This window comes from Natator depressus, chromosome 1 (genome assembly GCF_965152275.1).
Source record: "Natator depressus isolate rNatDep1 chromosome 1, rNatDep2.hap1, whole genome shotgun sequence".
In the NCBI taxonomy this organism is placed as follows: Eukaryota; Metazoa; Chordata; order Testudines; family Cheloniidae; genus Natator; species Natator depressus.
Window position 1 is genome coordinate 156,477,841 of NC_134234.1, and position 16,616 is coordinate 156,494,456.

Consider the following 16,616-nt stretch of genomic DNA (forward strand, 5'->3'; position numbering starts at 1 on the left):
ATCATGCTTTTCAGACAGTACTTTGTTCAGTCTGTATCCCCAGTTTGTCCACAGCTGGGTAACTCCGGTTTTGAAGGTGCCCAAGATTGGTCGCTCCAGGTGTGCTTTTTGTACTGTTTCTTTCATCTCCATTTAATTTAGGAAGGAGATCCTATCTACAACTCAGAAGAGACGTAGGAAGGCTCCCACCTCATAAATCTCTCCTGTTTTTTTTTCCAGTTTCTATTTTGGCTCCTTAAATGTTGGTATGGGAAAGTCCTGTTTGCAGCCTCCCCATGGATTAAACGTTAGTCTTTGAGTGTCATTTCTGGCATTTTGTACATTTTAAAGTATCTGAGGAGGTGCGGTTTTTATCCCTCCTGTTCTTTACCAGACTACCATACTAGTGCCAGGATAGCAGTAGCTGCCTCCTTGAGTCTTTCATGACTGATTGATTGTAATCTGCTCTTCTGAGGGCTTCCTTACAGGATAAACAAGATCATAAATTCCAGAAAGTTGTTGAAGGGTTTGCTGTCTTCATTTTAAAAACTTGTAATAATTTCTCCTTTGCATGTCCTAGTGAGCGCTCCAGAGAGTAGTGGGCCCCTTGAAGCGGAGTCCAGCCAGTGGACGTGTAAAGTGTGTTCATCTGTTTTCCCGGAACCTCAGTTGCTGACAGGTAAGGGGAATTTGGAATTCGTATCAAACATATACCCAGAAATATTCTGGAAGTTCTGTCCTTCCAAGCCTGCAGATTATGGACAGGGAAGTGGCTTCACAATACCATAAATTACACTTCTGTAGATTTTTTTTTTCCCCCAGATCCTAAGAAAAAAAGAGTAAAACTGCAGTGGCAACTGATATTGACTGTAGGCGTCCTGTCTGATAAAATGTTTTCGTTATTGGATCTGGAACGAAAGAAACACTTGTATAACATATCATAGATGAATATTAAGACTGTCAAATGACAGGGAATTGTATACGCAAAGCAGTACAAAATTAGTGACAGGCTTATGCTCAGTGATGTTATGAACGAAGCGATTGGAGCTGAAAGACACTATAAGTAAAAGCGAATGGAGCTTGTCATTTTCATACTTTGTCTTTATAGCTATTGAGCATAATTTTTGAGAGTATCCAAAAGGCTTAGCAGTGGAGGTCCTGTTGACTTTCAATGAAACTTAGGCTACTAAGTCATTTTGTAAAATGGGACGCTGTTAAATCACTGAGGCACATCAATGGGCCGCAGATCTGTTCAGTACAATATAATGTAATTATCTTGGCTGACACACCACGGATTGAACCAGGAACCTTCAGAGCAAAAAGTATGAACTGCTACAGCTTGAGCTAAAACGGCACGGCTCTGTAGTTGGGGTGTGTAACAATTCATATCCTCTGCAGAGTGGCTCAGAAGGGGGACCTGAGCACACACTCACCAATTTAACAACAAATATTAAAACCTCTAAAATTTCAATCCATCTCAATGATCAATTTAGTTTATAATAGAGAGCGTACTTTTAATTAGAAAGGTGTTTTAACTGCAGTGAATACTTGATCTAAGCAAGATTCAGTTAAATAAAGGAGGTCTAATTATAAGTTTTGGTGCTGGAGCTGTCCACATGTTTCATGACTGTGTTTCCTCCACACACATGCCTGCAGAACATCTGTTGAGTCACCTGGAACAAGCCAAAGGAGTCCCCCAGACAAGCCAAAATGATGCAACTCCAGAGACACCTGCAGAGGCTCCCATTGCTCATCAGCCTGTAACTGGTGAAGGTACTAGTGCCAACGTAGACTCCAGGAGGACTCCACGAAGGGGAAGAAAGCCCAAAGCTGCAAAAGCAGAAACACCTCTTCTCATTGCTGAAGATAAAGACCCAGCAGGTGAGATGAGAGAGGTTTAATAAAAGTAGTTGCCAAACATGCTTCCACCTTAATGAAATATTTTCAGCAAAGTCTGCCGAGTTCAGAGTCTAAAAGGGGAATCCCTGGAGATTTTTTTTAGTTCACATAGAAAACCCTAGTGTCATTGCAGAAAATGATTGTCACTCTTTTCTAGATGCCTCAGTGCTAAACACTGCGGGAGCTGCGTTTAAGCTGGTGGGCAAATTTACCACTGGGGCAGCCAACAGAAAGCCCAAACTTTCAAGTTCAGGTCCAAGTCCCTTTCTTTAGGGCTGGTTTTATTAAAGCAGAAGATGCAGAAAGACTCAAAGACACACAAAATACTGGGTAACAGAGGCCTAACTCGCTTTCCGCAAGCTGGGAAGGGAGAGGACACATCGTTCTGCCTAGCCTCTTCTGGCTGTCCCCTAGGCCTTCTGCCTTGTTCCCATGAAGGGACTTCCCTCAGGGTCTTGCCTCGACCCTCATCTTCCAAAGATTGAGCCAGGAGCCTTTCTTTGTATTGTCTCCAGTAGGGAGTCACATAATGCATGGTCAGCCAACCCTTCATTGACGTGTGCCCTGTCTTGAGACCACTGTTCTTAAAAGGCTGTGCCTCAGCTACAGTCTGGCACTCCTGTTACACGACACCTGTGTTATCAGTGAAGCTGTTGAATGTGCCAGTGCCACAGAGGGCATAGCACCTGCTGTCCTTGCCCTCCACACCAAACTGTGAACAGCTCTAGCTTTAACACTCCCCTGGAGTGCTGGCTTGTGAACCTAAGTCTGCAAAATCAACTTGGCTCCTTGTCCTTTGCAGTACACTATTCTGTGGGTGTAAAGTTTGTCTGAGGCCGTTAGCTCAGCAGGAAAAAAAAATAGATTGGACATTTATGTGGCTAACAAGAATATCTATAGTTACATTAAATAGTATAAAAACAAAATTTGGAAAGGAGATAAACCCGTGCTTCTGGAAAAATAAGCCAACCTCTAACTTGAGTTTGTTGGCAGAAACATTTCTTATGTTTCTTACAGATTTTTCTGTAATTGCCTACTTCCAGGTAAACATCTGAATCCTGAATACTGCTGGTGCTGACTAGAGGCTGTGGCAATTCTCTTGTTCATATTCTTATTGTAGATAGATCTGTCTGGAGACCTTGGTCTCTCTTATGTAAAGAAGGGTCCTGTGGAGAAAGAGAAATGTTTTCTTTTCTGTTCCTTCTGAGAATAAATTGTTCCAAAAGAGTCCTGCCCTCCTCACATAATCAGATGGTTTCGTTTGTCTTGGAGGTGGCTGCTGAGAGGTTCCCATTATGGACTTGAATTTGAATCTTCATTTTTGACTGTCCTATCTATTTTAACTCAATCGGATGCCAAGAGTTGAAGCTCCATTTCAGTTTATTTCTGGATCAAGAGTGTGTCAAAGTAAATATAATGGTTAATGTCTGCCTCAGAAATATTCTGAGTTTTATTCCTCTCTGTCTGTGTGTGTGTGTGTGTGTTTAAAACTCTTCATGTAAATATTGTATTTTTATAATAATGTATTCACAGTGGATCGAGTAGCTGAAATTATAACAGAGATCCCACCTGATGAGGCAGCCCTTCCCTCTGCAGCGGAAGAGAGGATTATGGAACTGGTTTTAGGAAAGCTGCCAAGCACCACAAACAACATCAGTTCAGTAACAAAGTAAGTCACAGTGGGATGCAATCCTTCATAACGGGGTAGAACTTTCTCTCCTAACATCTGTAAAGCACCATTGTAGTTTCCCCCCATTAGCATGGAGGAAGGGCTCATTTGGAACAAGTGATGAGAGCCATATACCCTTGGACAGACTTCTTCAGAGTATAATGACTCTGATGAGAACTTGGACACATAGCCACATCCATTCAAAGCCTTCTGCCTTGTATGTGTGCACGCACATACGTGCATGCTGCTGGTGGAACAGCTGGTCAAGGAGTCTCTGCACCCTTGTGTGCCACAAAGGGGGATTCATGCAGGCTCAATGCACTGTAAGCTGATGCTGGGTTGTAGCCACTGGTGATGGGAGACTGGTGACATAAATTTCACCCTTAGAGTGCAGTGCAATAGGATTATTTCTCTATCTTGCTACAGTTTTGTACAATGGGATATTTGAAACCCGGAAGAGGCTGCAGAGTTAGATGTTACTCCCATTGATTGTTGGTGCTAAAAAAGATATGGATGTTAAAATCTCTCCCAGGCATGTTATTTAGTCTCTCACTGATATTTGTAACTTGTGAATCGCATCTCTTGAATCACTGCGAATGACATTTCAGAGTTTGTAATAAACCTGGAGCAAAGGGGAAAAATATCTATGACATTTACAGAACCTCAGGGAGGCCTTTGTTGTTCATTTAATTACATATTTAAAAACTTGTTCCGGTGAAGCTAGCTTCTTGAGAGACTTGGAGGTGATCAATCCGTTGGTGTTTTAAGGTTCTAGTTCATAGTGCTATAAATAAATTGAAGTCCATCTGGTTGGATGCGCTGCATCCGAGAGTGCTAAAGGAGTTGGCGGATGTGATTGCAGAGCCATTGGCCATTATCTTTGAAAACGCATGGCGATCGGGGGAGGTCCCGGACAACTGGAAAAAGGCTAATGTAGCGCCCATCTTTAAAAAAGGGAAGGAGGAGGATCCTGGGAACTACAGGCCAGTCAGCCTCACCTCAGTCCCTGGAAAAATTGTGGAGCAGGTCCTCAAGAAATCAATTCTGAAGCACTTAAAGGAGAGGAAAGTGATCAGGAACAGTCAGCATGGATTCACCAAGGGCAAGTCATGCCTGACTAATCTAATTGCCTTCTGTGACGAGATAACTGGCTCTGTGGATGAGGGGAAAGCAGTGGACCTGTTGTTCCTTGACTTTAGCAAAGCTTTTGACACGGTATTCTTGCCAGCAAGTTAATTCTAATTAACTTGCCAGCAAGTTAATTCTAATCCACAGTATTCTTGCCAGCAAGTTAAAGAAGTATGGGCTGGATGAATGGACTATAAGGTGGATAGAAAGCTGGCTAGATTGTCGGGCTCATCTGGTTGTTTTTTAAACTATGGAATGCTGTTCACTCACTGCCTTTATTTCTCTAATCCAGTAGGTTTGCTCATCACCAAAACACCATGTCCCTCAAAAGAAGTTTAATTCTCTCCAGTAGACATGGAATACGTCGAAAGCTGATAAAGCAACTTGGGGAACACAAACGGGTATATCAGTGCAACATTTGCAGTAAGATCTTCCAGAACAGCAGCAACCTCAGCAGGCACATCCGGTCTCATGGTGGGTTTGCCTTCAGCTCCCTACATGCTGTGGTTCTCTCCAGTCAGTTCAGGGATTCAGTAGAGGAACTGAAATATTTGAGATGCAGATATTTTTCACAGATATTTTCCATCATTATTACTAGAGGGCTCCTTAATCAAACACACAAAAGCATGATAAGATCCAATGGCTGGAAGTTGAAGCTAGATAAATTGAGACTGGAAATAAGGTGCAGACTTGCAACAGTGAGACGGTGTAGTGTGTTCTCCATCACTCTGAGTCTTTAAATCAAGATTAGTTGTCTCTCTAAAGTACATGTTCTAGTTCAAGCAGGGGTTATTGGGCACATAGAACTAAATGCAGGAATTATGTTGGGTGGTTCTGTGTCCTGTGCTACACAGGAGGTCAGACTAGTTGCTCACAATGGTCCCTTCTGACTTCAAAAATCAATGAATTAATCCTTTTAATTATTGAAGCTGCTCATGTTTCAGCTGATTGCTAGCCTATTTGTTTGGCGCAACCCATAGAATTGTTTAGCTGTCACACATGGCGTTCCCAGGTGGTTCCATCAGTCACTCACTCTTTGTTTTGTCTTCATGGATTCCTCAGGTGACAAACTGTTTAAATGTGAGGAATGTGCAAAGCTGTTCAGCCGTAAAGAGAGCTTGAAGCAGCATGTTTCCTATAAACACAGCAGGAATGAGGTGAGTTGAAACAACCAGATGATTCTTCATGAGGAGAGATGAAAATGTGCTGTGAGTTCAGTGCTGACGATTGCAGGGTGTGAGTCAGTCAAGTGTGAATAGGAAAGGAGTACTAGTGGCACCTTAGAGACTAACCAATTAAGATGCCACAAGGACTCCTTTTCTTTTTGCGAATACAGACTAACACGGCTACTACTACTGTGTTAAGTGTGAATGGATCCCTGGTTTGAATTGCCTATGGAAACGTGCTCAGACATTTGTTACCTCAAGGGGGAGTGTCACTGAATCAGAGCTAGCTGGAGACTCAGGGCAGGGTCTAAAGGTGTGCTCCGACTGCTGTTCACTGTACTAAGTAGGATTATTTCACTGTTGTCTTGTTTGCATGTCCTCTCTGGTTATTGCCACCTGTTGTCTCTTGTTGTATGTTTAGGCTATGAGCTCCCTAGAGCAGAAACAGTTGTGTGTGCGTGTGTACGTACAGTGTGTTTTGCAGTGGGGCTCTGATCTTTGATTGCGGCCTCTGAATGCTATTGCAATACAAATCGTAGTGGTAGTAAAACCCATTAATGACAATGAGAGTCTTTCTACTGACTTCAGTGAGCTTTGGATCAGGCCCTAAACTCTGAGATTACTGACATCTGATGCCAAGAATATTGTGGAGCCTGACTACGAGTCAGAAAACATCTTGTTTTTCCTAAGTCAAATTCTTCATTGCAGGGCTTAGAGTAGCCAAAAAGACACACATGCTCTCACCTACACATGTGCATATGCATCTTTTATAGATCAGTAAGTACAGCACCATATTTTTTGCAGCAAGTTTAGGAGTCATGCTCTGAAATTTAAAATGTCAGAATTCTGTGCTGAAATGTACTCTCATGTTTTGAAGAAAAAAAATTCTGTTGAAGAAAATGAAATGGCTCTCACAATAAAAAAGCAGCCTAGAATTTTTTGCAAGCTCTCTTTACATTGTGTATGCTTTGTGTTTCTTCTCCCTCTTTTAAATGTTTACTGTTTGCAATCCTCAGGTCGACAGCGACTACAGGTACAAGTGTGCTACATGTGAAAAGGCCTTTCGGATAGAGAGTGCATTGGAATTCCACAATTGCAGAACAGGTGATAACTGCTCACCAACATTACCTAATCTTGAATCAGCTTTATTAATTTCCCATATGTGATGGTGTTTACAGACCTCTCACTAAGACTAAATGAGCGATGGAGCAGTACTGGGCCAAGAGGGCCCCGCCCCTCAGCAACCGTAGAACTTGCTCCAGATGGAGGACCTGTTTAAAAGGGGACTCTGCACTCAAGCAGGCAGGAGAGTGAAGAGAAAACTGTCTGCAGGAACGAAGCCAGTTGGTTGGTAGCTTCTGGGACAGGAATCCACAGGGGAAGGACCTGGACTGTGGGTAAGACCTGACCTAGCAGTCAGGGGCTCCACCCCTTTTTCTCTCCCCTTCTCTCTGATGTGGAATCACTGGACAATGCGAAGGGAGCTGCGAAGCCCCGAATGATTATCTGAATTGTTGAGACTGTCTGAGCAACCCTCCCTGGGGGGAGGGAAGCAGAGTGCTGTGACCCTGCCCCAAACTGAAAAAAGAATAGGGAAGATAGGAAGTAGCCCAAGGGTGGCTGGTCTGGTGTATCAGCAAGAGGGGGGCTGAGACACTCCTTATCCTTTTCCCCCTTGGGCTGAGACCCAGTGGAGAGAGAGGGCCCAGGTCCCTGTACCCTTCCCTCCCCGCTTTGTCCAGCCAGGAGAACCCGGGGAACACTGGAGGAAGACAGCTGTAACTCAGCTGCCAGGCCCTCAGATTGCCTGACAAAGCCATACCACAGTTTTGGGGACTGTTGAGCCATGGCCTATGGACCCTCAAGTGAAGTCTGCTACACCATAATTCATCTCTATAGCAACCAGGAAGGAAGAGTAGTCATTTCAGGCTTCACCTTCCTCACGCTACAGCAGCACTGTAAAAACAAACATTTGTTACCACATCATGGAAAACTATTTCAGGCAATCTGTACAGCAACAATTCCACCTATGCATTGTATTTTATCTCTTTCCCTCTCTCGAATTTCACGTCCCCAGCTGTGCCTCAGATATCTCCTCCCAGATATCCTGCCACTTTCTCCAGCTTGCTTTTTCTAAAACTAAACTGCACACCTTTCCTCTCAATCCATCTCTGCTTCCTCTTATCTTTGTCACCGGTGACAGCTCCAGACTTGCAGCCTCCAGTTTCCCAGCCTCACACGCAGCTTCACTGGCTTTCTCATTCCTTCTCCCAGTAAATCCAGTCTCCCACTAGGTCCTGTTGTTTCTTCCTCTGTGAGATCACTAGAACCTATGCTTTCCTCTGCATCTCCTCCCTAGAGTCCTTAGTCACTCCTTGGACACACAATATCCATCAGCCTGGAATCCTCTGGGTAATTGTTCCTCCAAGCACAACTGGAAGTAACCTTACTTAAGACTTTTCTTCCAAGGAGCAATGCTCGTGTAAAAGGACAGATGGTGCCAAGACCTCCCAGTAATCTGCCTTCATCAGTGGCAGCTCTCTCTCACAGAGTTGATCCTTTCCAAAATTAAAAACATTTTAAACCTACTGTTAACTGGCCTAATACTACTTTCTTCTGTCTTATCTCTGTGGCATCTGCAAGACCATGGAACAACCCTCAGACTTCTGAACAACCGCTGTGTTAGGAAGAAACTTGCCCAGTAGTCCTGTTGTTGTATAACTGTCCATTATGGGGGTTTTACACCTTCCTCTGAAGGACCTGGTACTGTCTGCTCTTGGAAACCAGATGCTGGACTAGGTGTACCTTTGTTCGACGCTCGAATAGCAATTCCTATGCTACTGTGTTCCTCAGACAGTGCTGCTCCAAACAGGACATCGTATTTGGAAAACCTGTGACTGAACCCAGTTTGGACAGAATTAATGAGAGTGTGCCAGACTGTGGGGCCGAGGAACTTATTGTGCCAGAATCAATGTTCATGTTAACATCTTTAATATTTATCATTGCTGAATTAACTTTGGAAGCAATTTTGGTGTGTTTTGGTGACTTTTGCCTTTCATAGAGCAAGACAAACCCGAGGGAGCAAGGGTGGAATCTCTAGTAGAGTTGCCTGTGATTGGTTTTGAGGAGCAGATCTTAACCTGTCGAGACTCTAGATTGGTTGATTTTATTTTACTTTTTAGTCAGAAGACAAAATGACAAGTAAGAACAAAAAACTGTCAGGTTCTGCTTTCCCCCGATTCATGTGTGGTGCTTTGTAATGCTAGATCTAACTATAGAATAAATTTATCGCATTTAAAAAAAAAATTATCTTAAAATAATTGCTTTCTTTCCATTACCTACAGATGACAAGACATTCCAGTGTGAGATGTGTTTCAGGTTCTTTTCCACGAATAGTAACCTCTCAAAACACAAGAAGAAGCACGGGGATAAGAAATTTGCATGTGAAATCTGCAATAAGATGTTCTACCGGAAAGACGTCATGTTGGATCATCAAAGGAGACACTTGGAAGGTAAGTACACTTGGCATGAACCTGATTGTTGCTTTTGAAGTGTCAGTTGGCTTGGGGAAATTAAGTAAATCATTCTGCATCAGTTTTCACTTGATGCTGGCTATCATTTCAAAACTAATTAGCTGATCTGGTGTAGCTTGTCCTGGTAGGGGGTTAGCAAATTTTTAACAATAAGGATAATGAACCATTGGAATTGATTACTGAGGGAAGTGGTAGATGCTCCATCGTTTGGAGTTTTTAAATGAAGATTGGGTGTCTTTCTAGACTATATGCTGTAGTTCCATCACCAGTTGCTGGGCTACATGCATTATCTGGTGGAAATTGTGTGGTCTGTGTTGAATAGGGGGTCAGACTAGATGATCACAGTGATCTCTTGTGGCCTTAAAAATTAAAGTCTTCTGAAATTTCTGTGGTAACTGGAAAACTTGTTGGCAGAGTTGCTGTCTTTCACTGGGAACTGGACGGCAGTGAGTAAACACAGATCCATTCCAGAGACTAATATGGGATTTGACTATCAATTTAACAAATAAATTGAATGTGGCACAATATGTTGCCTTACAACATTTAGAGCATTTATGAAACCAGACCAGAAGAGCTGAGCACTCACAAATCTCATTGAAGTGAGTGGGTGTTGCAGGTGCCCAGCACCTTTGGTAACTAAGCCATAAGCCTCTGAAGGAAATGACAGCCACAAAGAAGAGGTTAAAAATGAGAACATACAATGAAATCTGGGTATGTTTTAAACTGCCACTAGTAGTTTTTAGGGACAAGATTGAAAGTAATTTAGAAGTAGGGCCAGATGAAACAGTTTGGGCCCTAGGCACATGACAAGAGAGGCCCCTCTTTTTGTCCTGCCCCCCCCACCACAGCCCCATCCCCCACTTTGAGTGATGTTGGGGGCTGTGGGTCTCCCCTCACCTGTCACAGAGGCTGGGCCAGTGACCTGGGAACCCCTTGTCTCCCCTCGAAAGCAGCAGGGGCGGCAATAGGGGTCTTTGTTAAACATGAAGTGCCTGGGGTTCAGCAGCTGTGCATCTTTAGCACCCACTGACTAACTGGCTGGAAGAGTTTCTAGGTTAAACTGCTCACCACCCTGGATAAAGCACCTTGCACCGGGTAGACTTGACTGAAACAAATAATGAAAGTGATTTGCTTGCAGTAGAAAAGTATCTTTTCTCGCACTTTAAGATTGGAACAGTAACCAACAGGAAAACAAAAATATATCTTCAACACGCCTCTCTTGTATTTCTAAGATCCCTTTCACCGCTGTAAATAAGCATTGGTTCGTTCATTCAGAGACAAAATTACACACAGAGCGCTACTCCCCTATCTTACTGCACTTTACAGGAACAGTGTGTATTTGACTGAAAAGGCGTGCAGGAGTGGAAAACGTGGTTTATTTTATTTTATTTTTTTTTGGTGGGGACTGTGACGTTAAGGGGTGAGGCGTGTGAAAAGAGAAGACTTTGAGCACAGCACAGAGAACATGGTGCGCTACAAGAAGGAACCCTCGGGATGCCCTGTATGTGGGAAGGTAGGCTTTTTTGCCAGATTGTGTCAGGTAGAGCTTTGCATTCAAGCTCCAGCAACCCTCCAGTGCGCACTACACATGCACCAAGAGAAGCTCTGTAGCCAACGTTCTGAGGAGCTTTTCACTTAAAGCAGCATTAAACAAAACCCTAGTCCAACCTCATATTTTCCGAGGACCAGTTCAGTTATAGACTGTTACACTCCAGCTTTGACTATTAATACAGTCTCTTTATTTGGCTTAGGTTGGAGTGAAGGGTTTGTGTTGGAGTGAGAGGAGCGGGATGTGGGCTCTGTGAGCAATTCTGTGTTAGAACTGAAAGTGAGTGTGTTGTGCAGTGATGACAGCCACGAGTCCAGTTGGGCAGTGTGGGGTGGTAAAATATGCAATCCAAGATTAGTGTGAATGTGAATGGCATGGACATGAATGTGGGCTTAACTACTGTTTCTGAGATGTTTAGTGATTTGCGGTGGTGGAATTTGGACTCAAGCAACCTCATTTCTAAGTAAATGATGGGTTTTTTTACTTGGGTATAGCTAAGAGTCACTGCAGTGTAGCGTATATAGAAGAGACCACCCTTCTTAGGCAGTCCTGTTTCAAGGGACCATCCCCACATATCTCCAAATTTATTAATTGTAGTTCTGCTCCACCTTTATTAGTCGTCCACCTCTTTTACTTAACCGATCTCTGCTAATCCTTTGAGTGATTATTGATGCATAAGTCACTACGTTAACAGCTTGTGTAGCCTGGTGTGGAGTGGATGATGGGAGCTCTTACTTCTCTGAAACACAAACAAATAGGTTGCCCTGCCCAGGAACAGGTAGAGCAGTATTAAATATCTCCTATACCTAAATGGCAAATTAAGTTATGAAGAGGAGTAGCTCAGATGCCTCTTGAGGCATGACATGAAAAACATTCTTCAGTGTTCTTCTACCCTAGGTATTTTCATGCAGGAGCAATATGAACAAACACCTCCTGACACACGGAGACAAGAAATACACCTGTGAAATCTGTGGACGTAAATTTTTTAGAGTGGACGTTCTTAGAGATCATATTCACGTCCATTTTAAGGTATTCTGTTAATAATCTGATAACTTGCATTTTTTATTGGAAACCTGTTAGCGAATACTAAGGTGGCGTGATCATGCTGGCCACGTAAGAGGGATCACATACATCTCCTTGCCTTGTACGTACATCTCTGTAGGGGTCTGTTACTCGATTCAAGCCTGAATTTGGTGTTTGGAATCTCAGAAACAAGGGTTTTGGTTTTTTTAAGGTAAAACCTTTGCAACTTATCTTCAACACTGTGGGTGGTTAAGTATAAGAAAAAACTATGAAGTAGGAGAGTTGAGGGAACCTTCACTTTAAACATTAATGGATAGGTTACATAGAGGAGGTGGTGGTGTCTAATGGTTATGGCAAGCAACTGGAAGTCAGGAGGACAGCTTAGTTCAGGTCCCAAGATTGGCCCCTGACACTCTGCCTCACCTTGGGCATGCCACTTAGCCACAGTGCTTCAGTTCACCCACCTAAAGCAAAGAAAACACTTACCTCCTTTGCAGGGTGTGGAGGCTCAATTGATGAGTGTTGGTATGATCCCTTTTAGAGCTTTGGGTGGAAGGTGCTATGCGAGTGTTGGGTAGAAGTATGATTAATTATTATAGCAGTTGTCACACTGATCCCCAGAGCACAGGCTGGTGGTCTGCAGACATGGTGCTGCTGCTCCTCCTCCTGGTTGCCAGCTGCTAAACTGCATTAAAAGGTAGCTATATCCTGAATATTTTCTTGATGTTACTTTTCTATATAAGCAATTGCTATAGATGCTCCAGGGCTGTTAAGCAATTATGAATGGGAGGGGAGGCATGCCTGAAATAGTCTCTTTGCTATAATGTGTTCCATACTCTGAAAGTCTTTCAGAATCCCTGAGGTATTACAGGATCCTCATGGGGAAACGTCTTGCCTGTTGAACTGTCTGGCAAACCCTTTTAATGCAGTTAAGAGTTAAGTGGTTTAGTGAAATGGTGCAATTTCTTTAACACAAACTGAAAGGTATTACGCTCTTCAATGGTGCCATTAAAATGGTGCTATGGATTTAACACTGCTGCAGTTTAGTCCCTATTTATTCTAATATTAATAAAATATGCATATATTTGACATTTAAAAAATAACAAAATTGTGTCCGTCTACAAACTGGGGAACTTTTGCAGGGATTTCATTATATGGGAGAATACCCTGAATCACATTATTGTTGCTGTTTATGTAGTTAGTCAGTGTGGCAGAAGGGTTGGGGCTGTATTAACTTTTGACATTAGATCTGATTAAGATGGAATCTCTTTCTCCACCCTGTATAGGACATTGCCCTAATGGATGACCACCAGAGGGAAGAGTTCATTGGTAAAATCGGAATCTCATCAGAGGAAAACGATGACAACTCTGATGAAAGTGCAGATTCTGAGCCTCACAAGTATAGCTGCAAAAGGTGCCAGGTAGCTTTAAATTCTCCTTTCCAACTAAATGTGTGTGTTGGTTTCTTCTGTCAAAGAAAAAGTTGTTATAATTAGAATTTCACAGAACCTTGAAAATAAGCTAAGAGAGGGCCAGTCTGATGGTCTAGCAGCAGCACAGTCTGGGGGATTCAAGACCACGACCTAACTGTGGTCCTGCACGCCCATGTCAGCAAGAGTTGGTAGCAATGAGAGGGTGCCACAGTCCTCCCTGGCATCTGACCCTAATGGAATGGCATTTGTGGCCTCTGGAGCATACTTGATTGAGCCATCCACTGTGGGAGGAAGAGATGATCATCACAGCTGGGCAGGGCTTTCGGGAGTTGGAAAGAAGTGTGTGTGTGTGTGTGTGTGTGGCATGGCCGGGGGAAAATGTCATCTTCAAGACTCTTAGAATTCTCTGTTGGAGAACTGATTGGTTAGGATAGCTAAACTGACTGAATTATTGGTTATGTCAGAAAGGCAGAATGGCTTTGTGGTTAAGGCACTGGGCTGAGATTCAGGAGATGAGGGTTCAATTCCCAGCTTTGCCACAGATTATTACCTTGGGCAAATTATTTAGTCTCTCTGTGCGTCATTTGTTCCCCATCTGTAAAACTGGGATAATAATACTCCCCTTCTCCCAGCCTTTGTCTTGTCTATTTAGATTGTAATCCCTTTCAGACAGGGACTTACCATCTACACCACCTCGCACAAGGGGGCCCTGATCTTATTTGGGGCCTCTAGATGATACCGTCGTACAAGTAATCATCATAAAGATGTGTGACCTCAGCAGTGACGTGCCTCACTTTCAGCTCAGTACAGTTTAAACCGCTGAGCAGCGAAACCCCTGAGGTGGTGCGTTGTGGTAACTCGTCAGGCTGCCTGTTGTGCCAGGCTAATCGTGATATAAACGGTTGGACAACGTAGGCTTCAAAATAAGAGAATTCACGCAATTCAGGTTAGAAAGCTGTTTCTTTGTCAGCTCTGGTATCAAGCATCCCTGCAGTCCTAGGCAAACGGAACAATCCACTATCGGAGCTGACAGCAACAGCTGTGGAAGATGAGTGAGTGCTGGGAAGGGAAGGCTCTTCCTGGCTGGAAATGTCTCTTCATGCATTCCGAAGGAAGAATAGGAAAGTAAATCTTAGCAAAATGAGACTCCTGCACAAGGAGATAATTTCTCTGTATCTTCTCTGCTTCCCCAATGAAATGGGAAAGATCCTTAGAGTCCAAAAGCTACTCTCCCCCCCTGCAGGTGTGCTGCATTGATGGCTAAGGGTGGTTGGCTGTAGCTCCCTTCAGGGCCAGAAATAATCAGAGGATTCCTAGCAGAGCAATGTGAGACATTTTTTTCCATCTCCAGTGGCTGAGTGGACTGCCTCTGCAGCATTCCCAGCCCCTGCCAGCAAGGGAGCACCAGCCTGAGCTAGCATCCCAAACTACAGTCTCCCATGTGGAGGAACTGGTTTTGGATGTTCTTTATAGGTATGCTTAGTACTTCAGTGACAAAACAGGTTCCAGGAAGGAGTATAGATTTCCCTGTACTCTTTGTCTGATAGTGAGGACAGTATTTCTGATTACTGTCTATTTATGCTGTAGATCCCAGTACTACATTAACTGGTCACTATTTCCTGAGAGATTTTTTTTCCCATGCCTTCACTGTTGGTTCGTTCTGCAGTTAACCTTTGGCAGAGGGAAGGAGTACCTAAAACACATAATGGAGGTTCACAAGGAGAAAGGCTATGGCTGTAGCATCTGTAATCGACGATTCGCCTTGAAGGCAACTTACCATGCTCACATGGTCATTCACCGGGAGAATCTGCCTGATCCCAATGTGCAGAAGTAAGATGACATGCCTGAATAATATTGTATGAACAACTACATTTTTTGAGACCATGGTGGTTGTGCCAAATAGGGGTGGTTGGTTAGTGAGGGATAGACACACATTGACATTCTTGAGGCTTTTCTCTTGAATGTCAAGGTACCAGGAGAAATCCTGTCTTTTTTTCAGTTCCTTTTGTGATATGAGTAGCTGATGTTTTCTGACATTGTCTCAGGTTTATACAGTCATGCAGTTATTGTGTCGCATTGGGATCTTGCTTCATTAAAGGCTGCAAGATCAGGTCCTCATTTACTAAAGGGTTAAAATACACCCCTGACTGTCAATATGTCATGTCATATATAGCAGGTACACCATCGGGCAGATAATAGTTCTGGATTTTTAAAAAGTAAAGGTTTTTAATCAAATAAAAAAATGACTGTATAATTTGAGAGCACAATACTGCCTGGCCACACTAGCCTTCAGATGCACTTGTGTGTGTTTTTAAGGCTTATTTTATTTAAGCCTATTTTACCATATGCTTATATTTCAAGGAAACCTTTCCAGTAACAATCTTTTCAAACAAATTTCAGTTGCTGATTGAGATTACTGAAACCATAGTCCTGTCAAAAAGAGAATGGCAGAGTCTGCTTCCTTTTCCGTTTCAGATACATCCACCCATGTGAAATTTGTGGAAGGATTTTTAACAGCATCGGGAATTTGGAACGACATAAGCTTATACACACAGGTAACACAATGTTGTTGTTGTTCCTTTATTATTAATATCAAAGGTTTCCTTTTCTGGATGCTTTCTGAGGCCATACTTTTACTTGTCAGGGAGAAATTGGTTATGGTAGTTTACAGTAAGAACCCATACAATTATTGCTATTTTTATGGCAAGCCAATGTCATAAAGTAAATAAATATATATTATTGATGAGGGTAAATGATACCAGAGCTTGATTTAAGAGATTCCTTGATTATATAATTTAGCTTTCATCCAATAAAAATGTTGGCTCTCTAGTTATCTCTGCTGAAATACTCATCCAGGCCTTCATTTCTTCTCACCTTGAGAACTGCAGTTCCTTCCAGCTCTTTGGCATCCCAGAGTGCCAGCTCCTTACTCCAGCATGTACAGAAGGCTGCTCCCCATCTTCTCTGAGGTGGAGCGGAGCACGTCCACATCCCTTCATCCTTAAATAACTTTGTTGGCTCCTCACTGTGCATTTCAGAATGCCGTTCAATATAGCTCCTTGGTTTTTAAAAATCTCCAGTCAGACTTCTGTCCCTTGTCTCCATGCACTCCCCTCACCTGCTCACTTAGCACCACTCATTCTTCTGTCCCTTTACACAGTCTCAGCATTGTTGATAGAGGAGCATAAGTCTCTACAGCTCATCATCAGATCCTTCTCTATGGCTTTCTTCTCTCTC

The 16,616-nt window shown here is 43.1% G+C and overlaps 1 protein-coding gene across 2 annotated transcripts in view; it reads left to right on the plus strand.

Moving 5' to 3' along the window:
- Positions 1–16,616, plus strand: part of PRDM15 (PR/SET domain 15) — a 45,099-nt gene that overhangs the window by 21,728 nt on the left and 6,755 nt on the right. Inside the window, exons 6-17 of one of the 2 annotated variants that reach the window (XM_074969605.1) lie at positions 560–658; positions 1,636–1,860; positions 3,412–3,547; positions 4,968–5,149; positions 5,738–5,832; positions 6,858–6,945; positions 9,186–9,353; positions 10,793–10,887; positions 11,821–11,952; positions 13,233–13,367; positions 15,046–15,209; positions 15,855–15,934. In XM_074969605.1, the coding sequence (XP_074825706.1) occupies positions 560–658; positions 1,636–1,860; positions 3,412–3,547; positions 4,968–5,149; positions 5,738–5,832; positions 6,858–6,945; positions 9,186–9,353; positions 10,793–10,887; positions 11,821–11,952; positions 13,233–13,367; positions 15,046–15,209; positions 15,855–15,934 (1,599 nt within the window). The remainder of the gene's footprint in view (positions 1–559; positions 659–1,635; positions 1,861–3,411; positions 3,548–4,967; positions 5,150–5,737; positions 5,833–6,857; positions 6,946–9,185; positions 9,354–10,792; positions 10,888–11,820; positions 11,953–13,232; positions 13,368–15,045; positions 15,210–15,854; positions 15,935–16,616) is intronic. The other variant, XM_074969614.1, reaches the window with a different exon arrangement.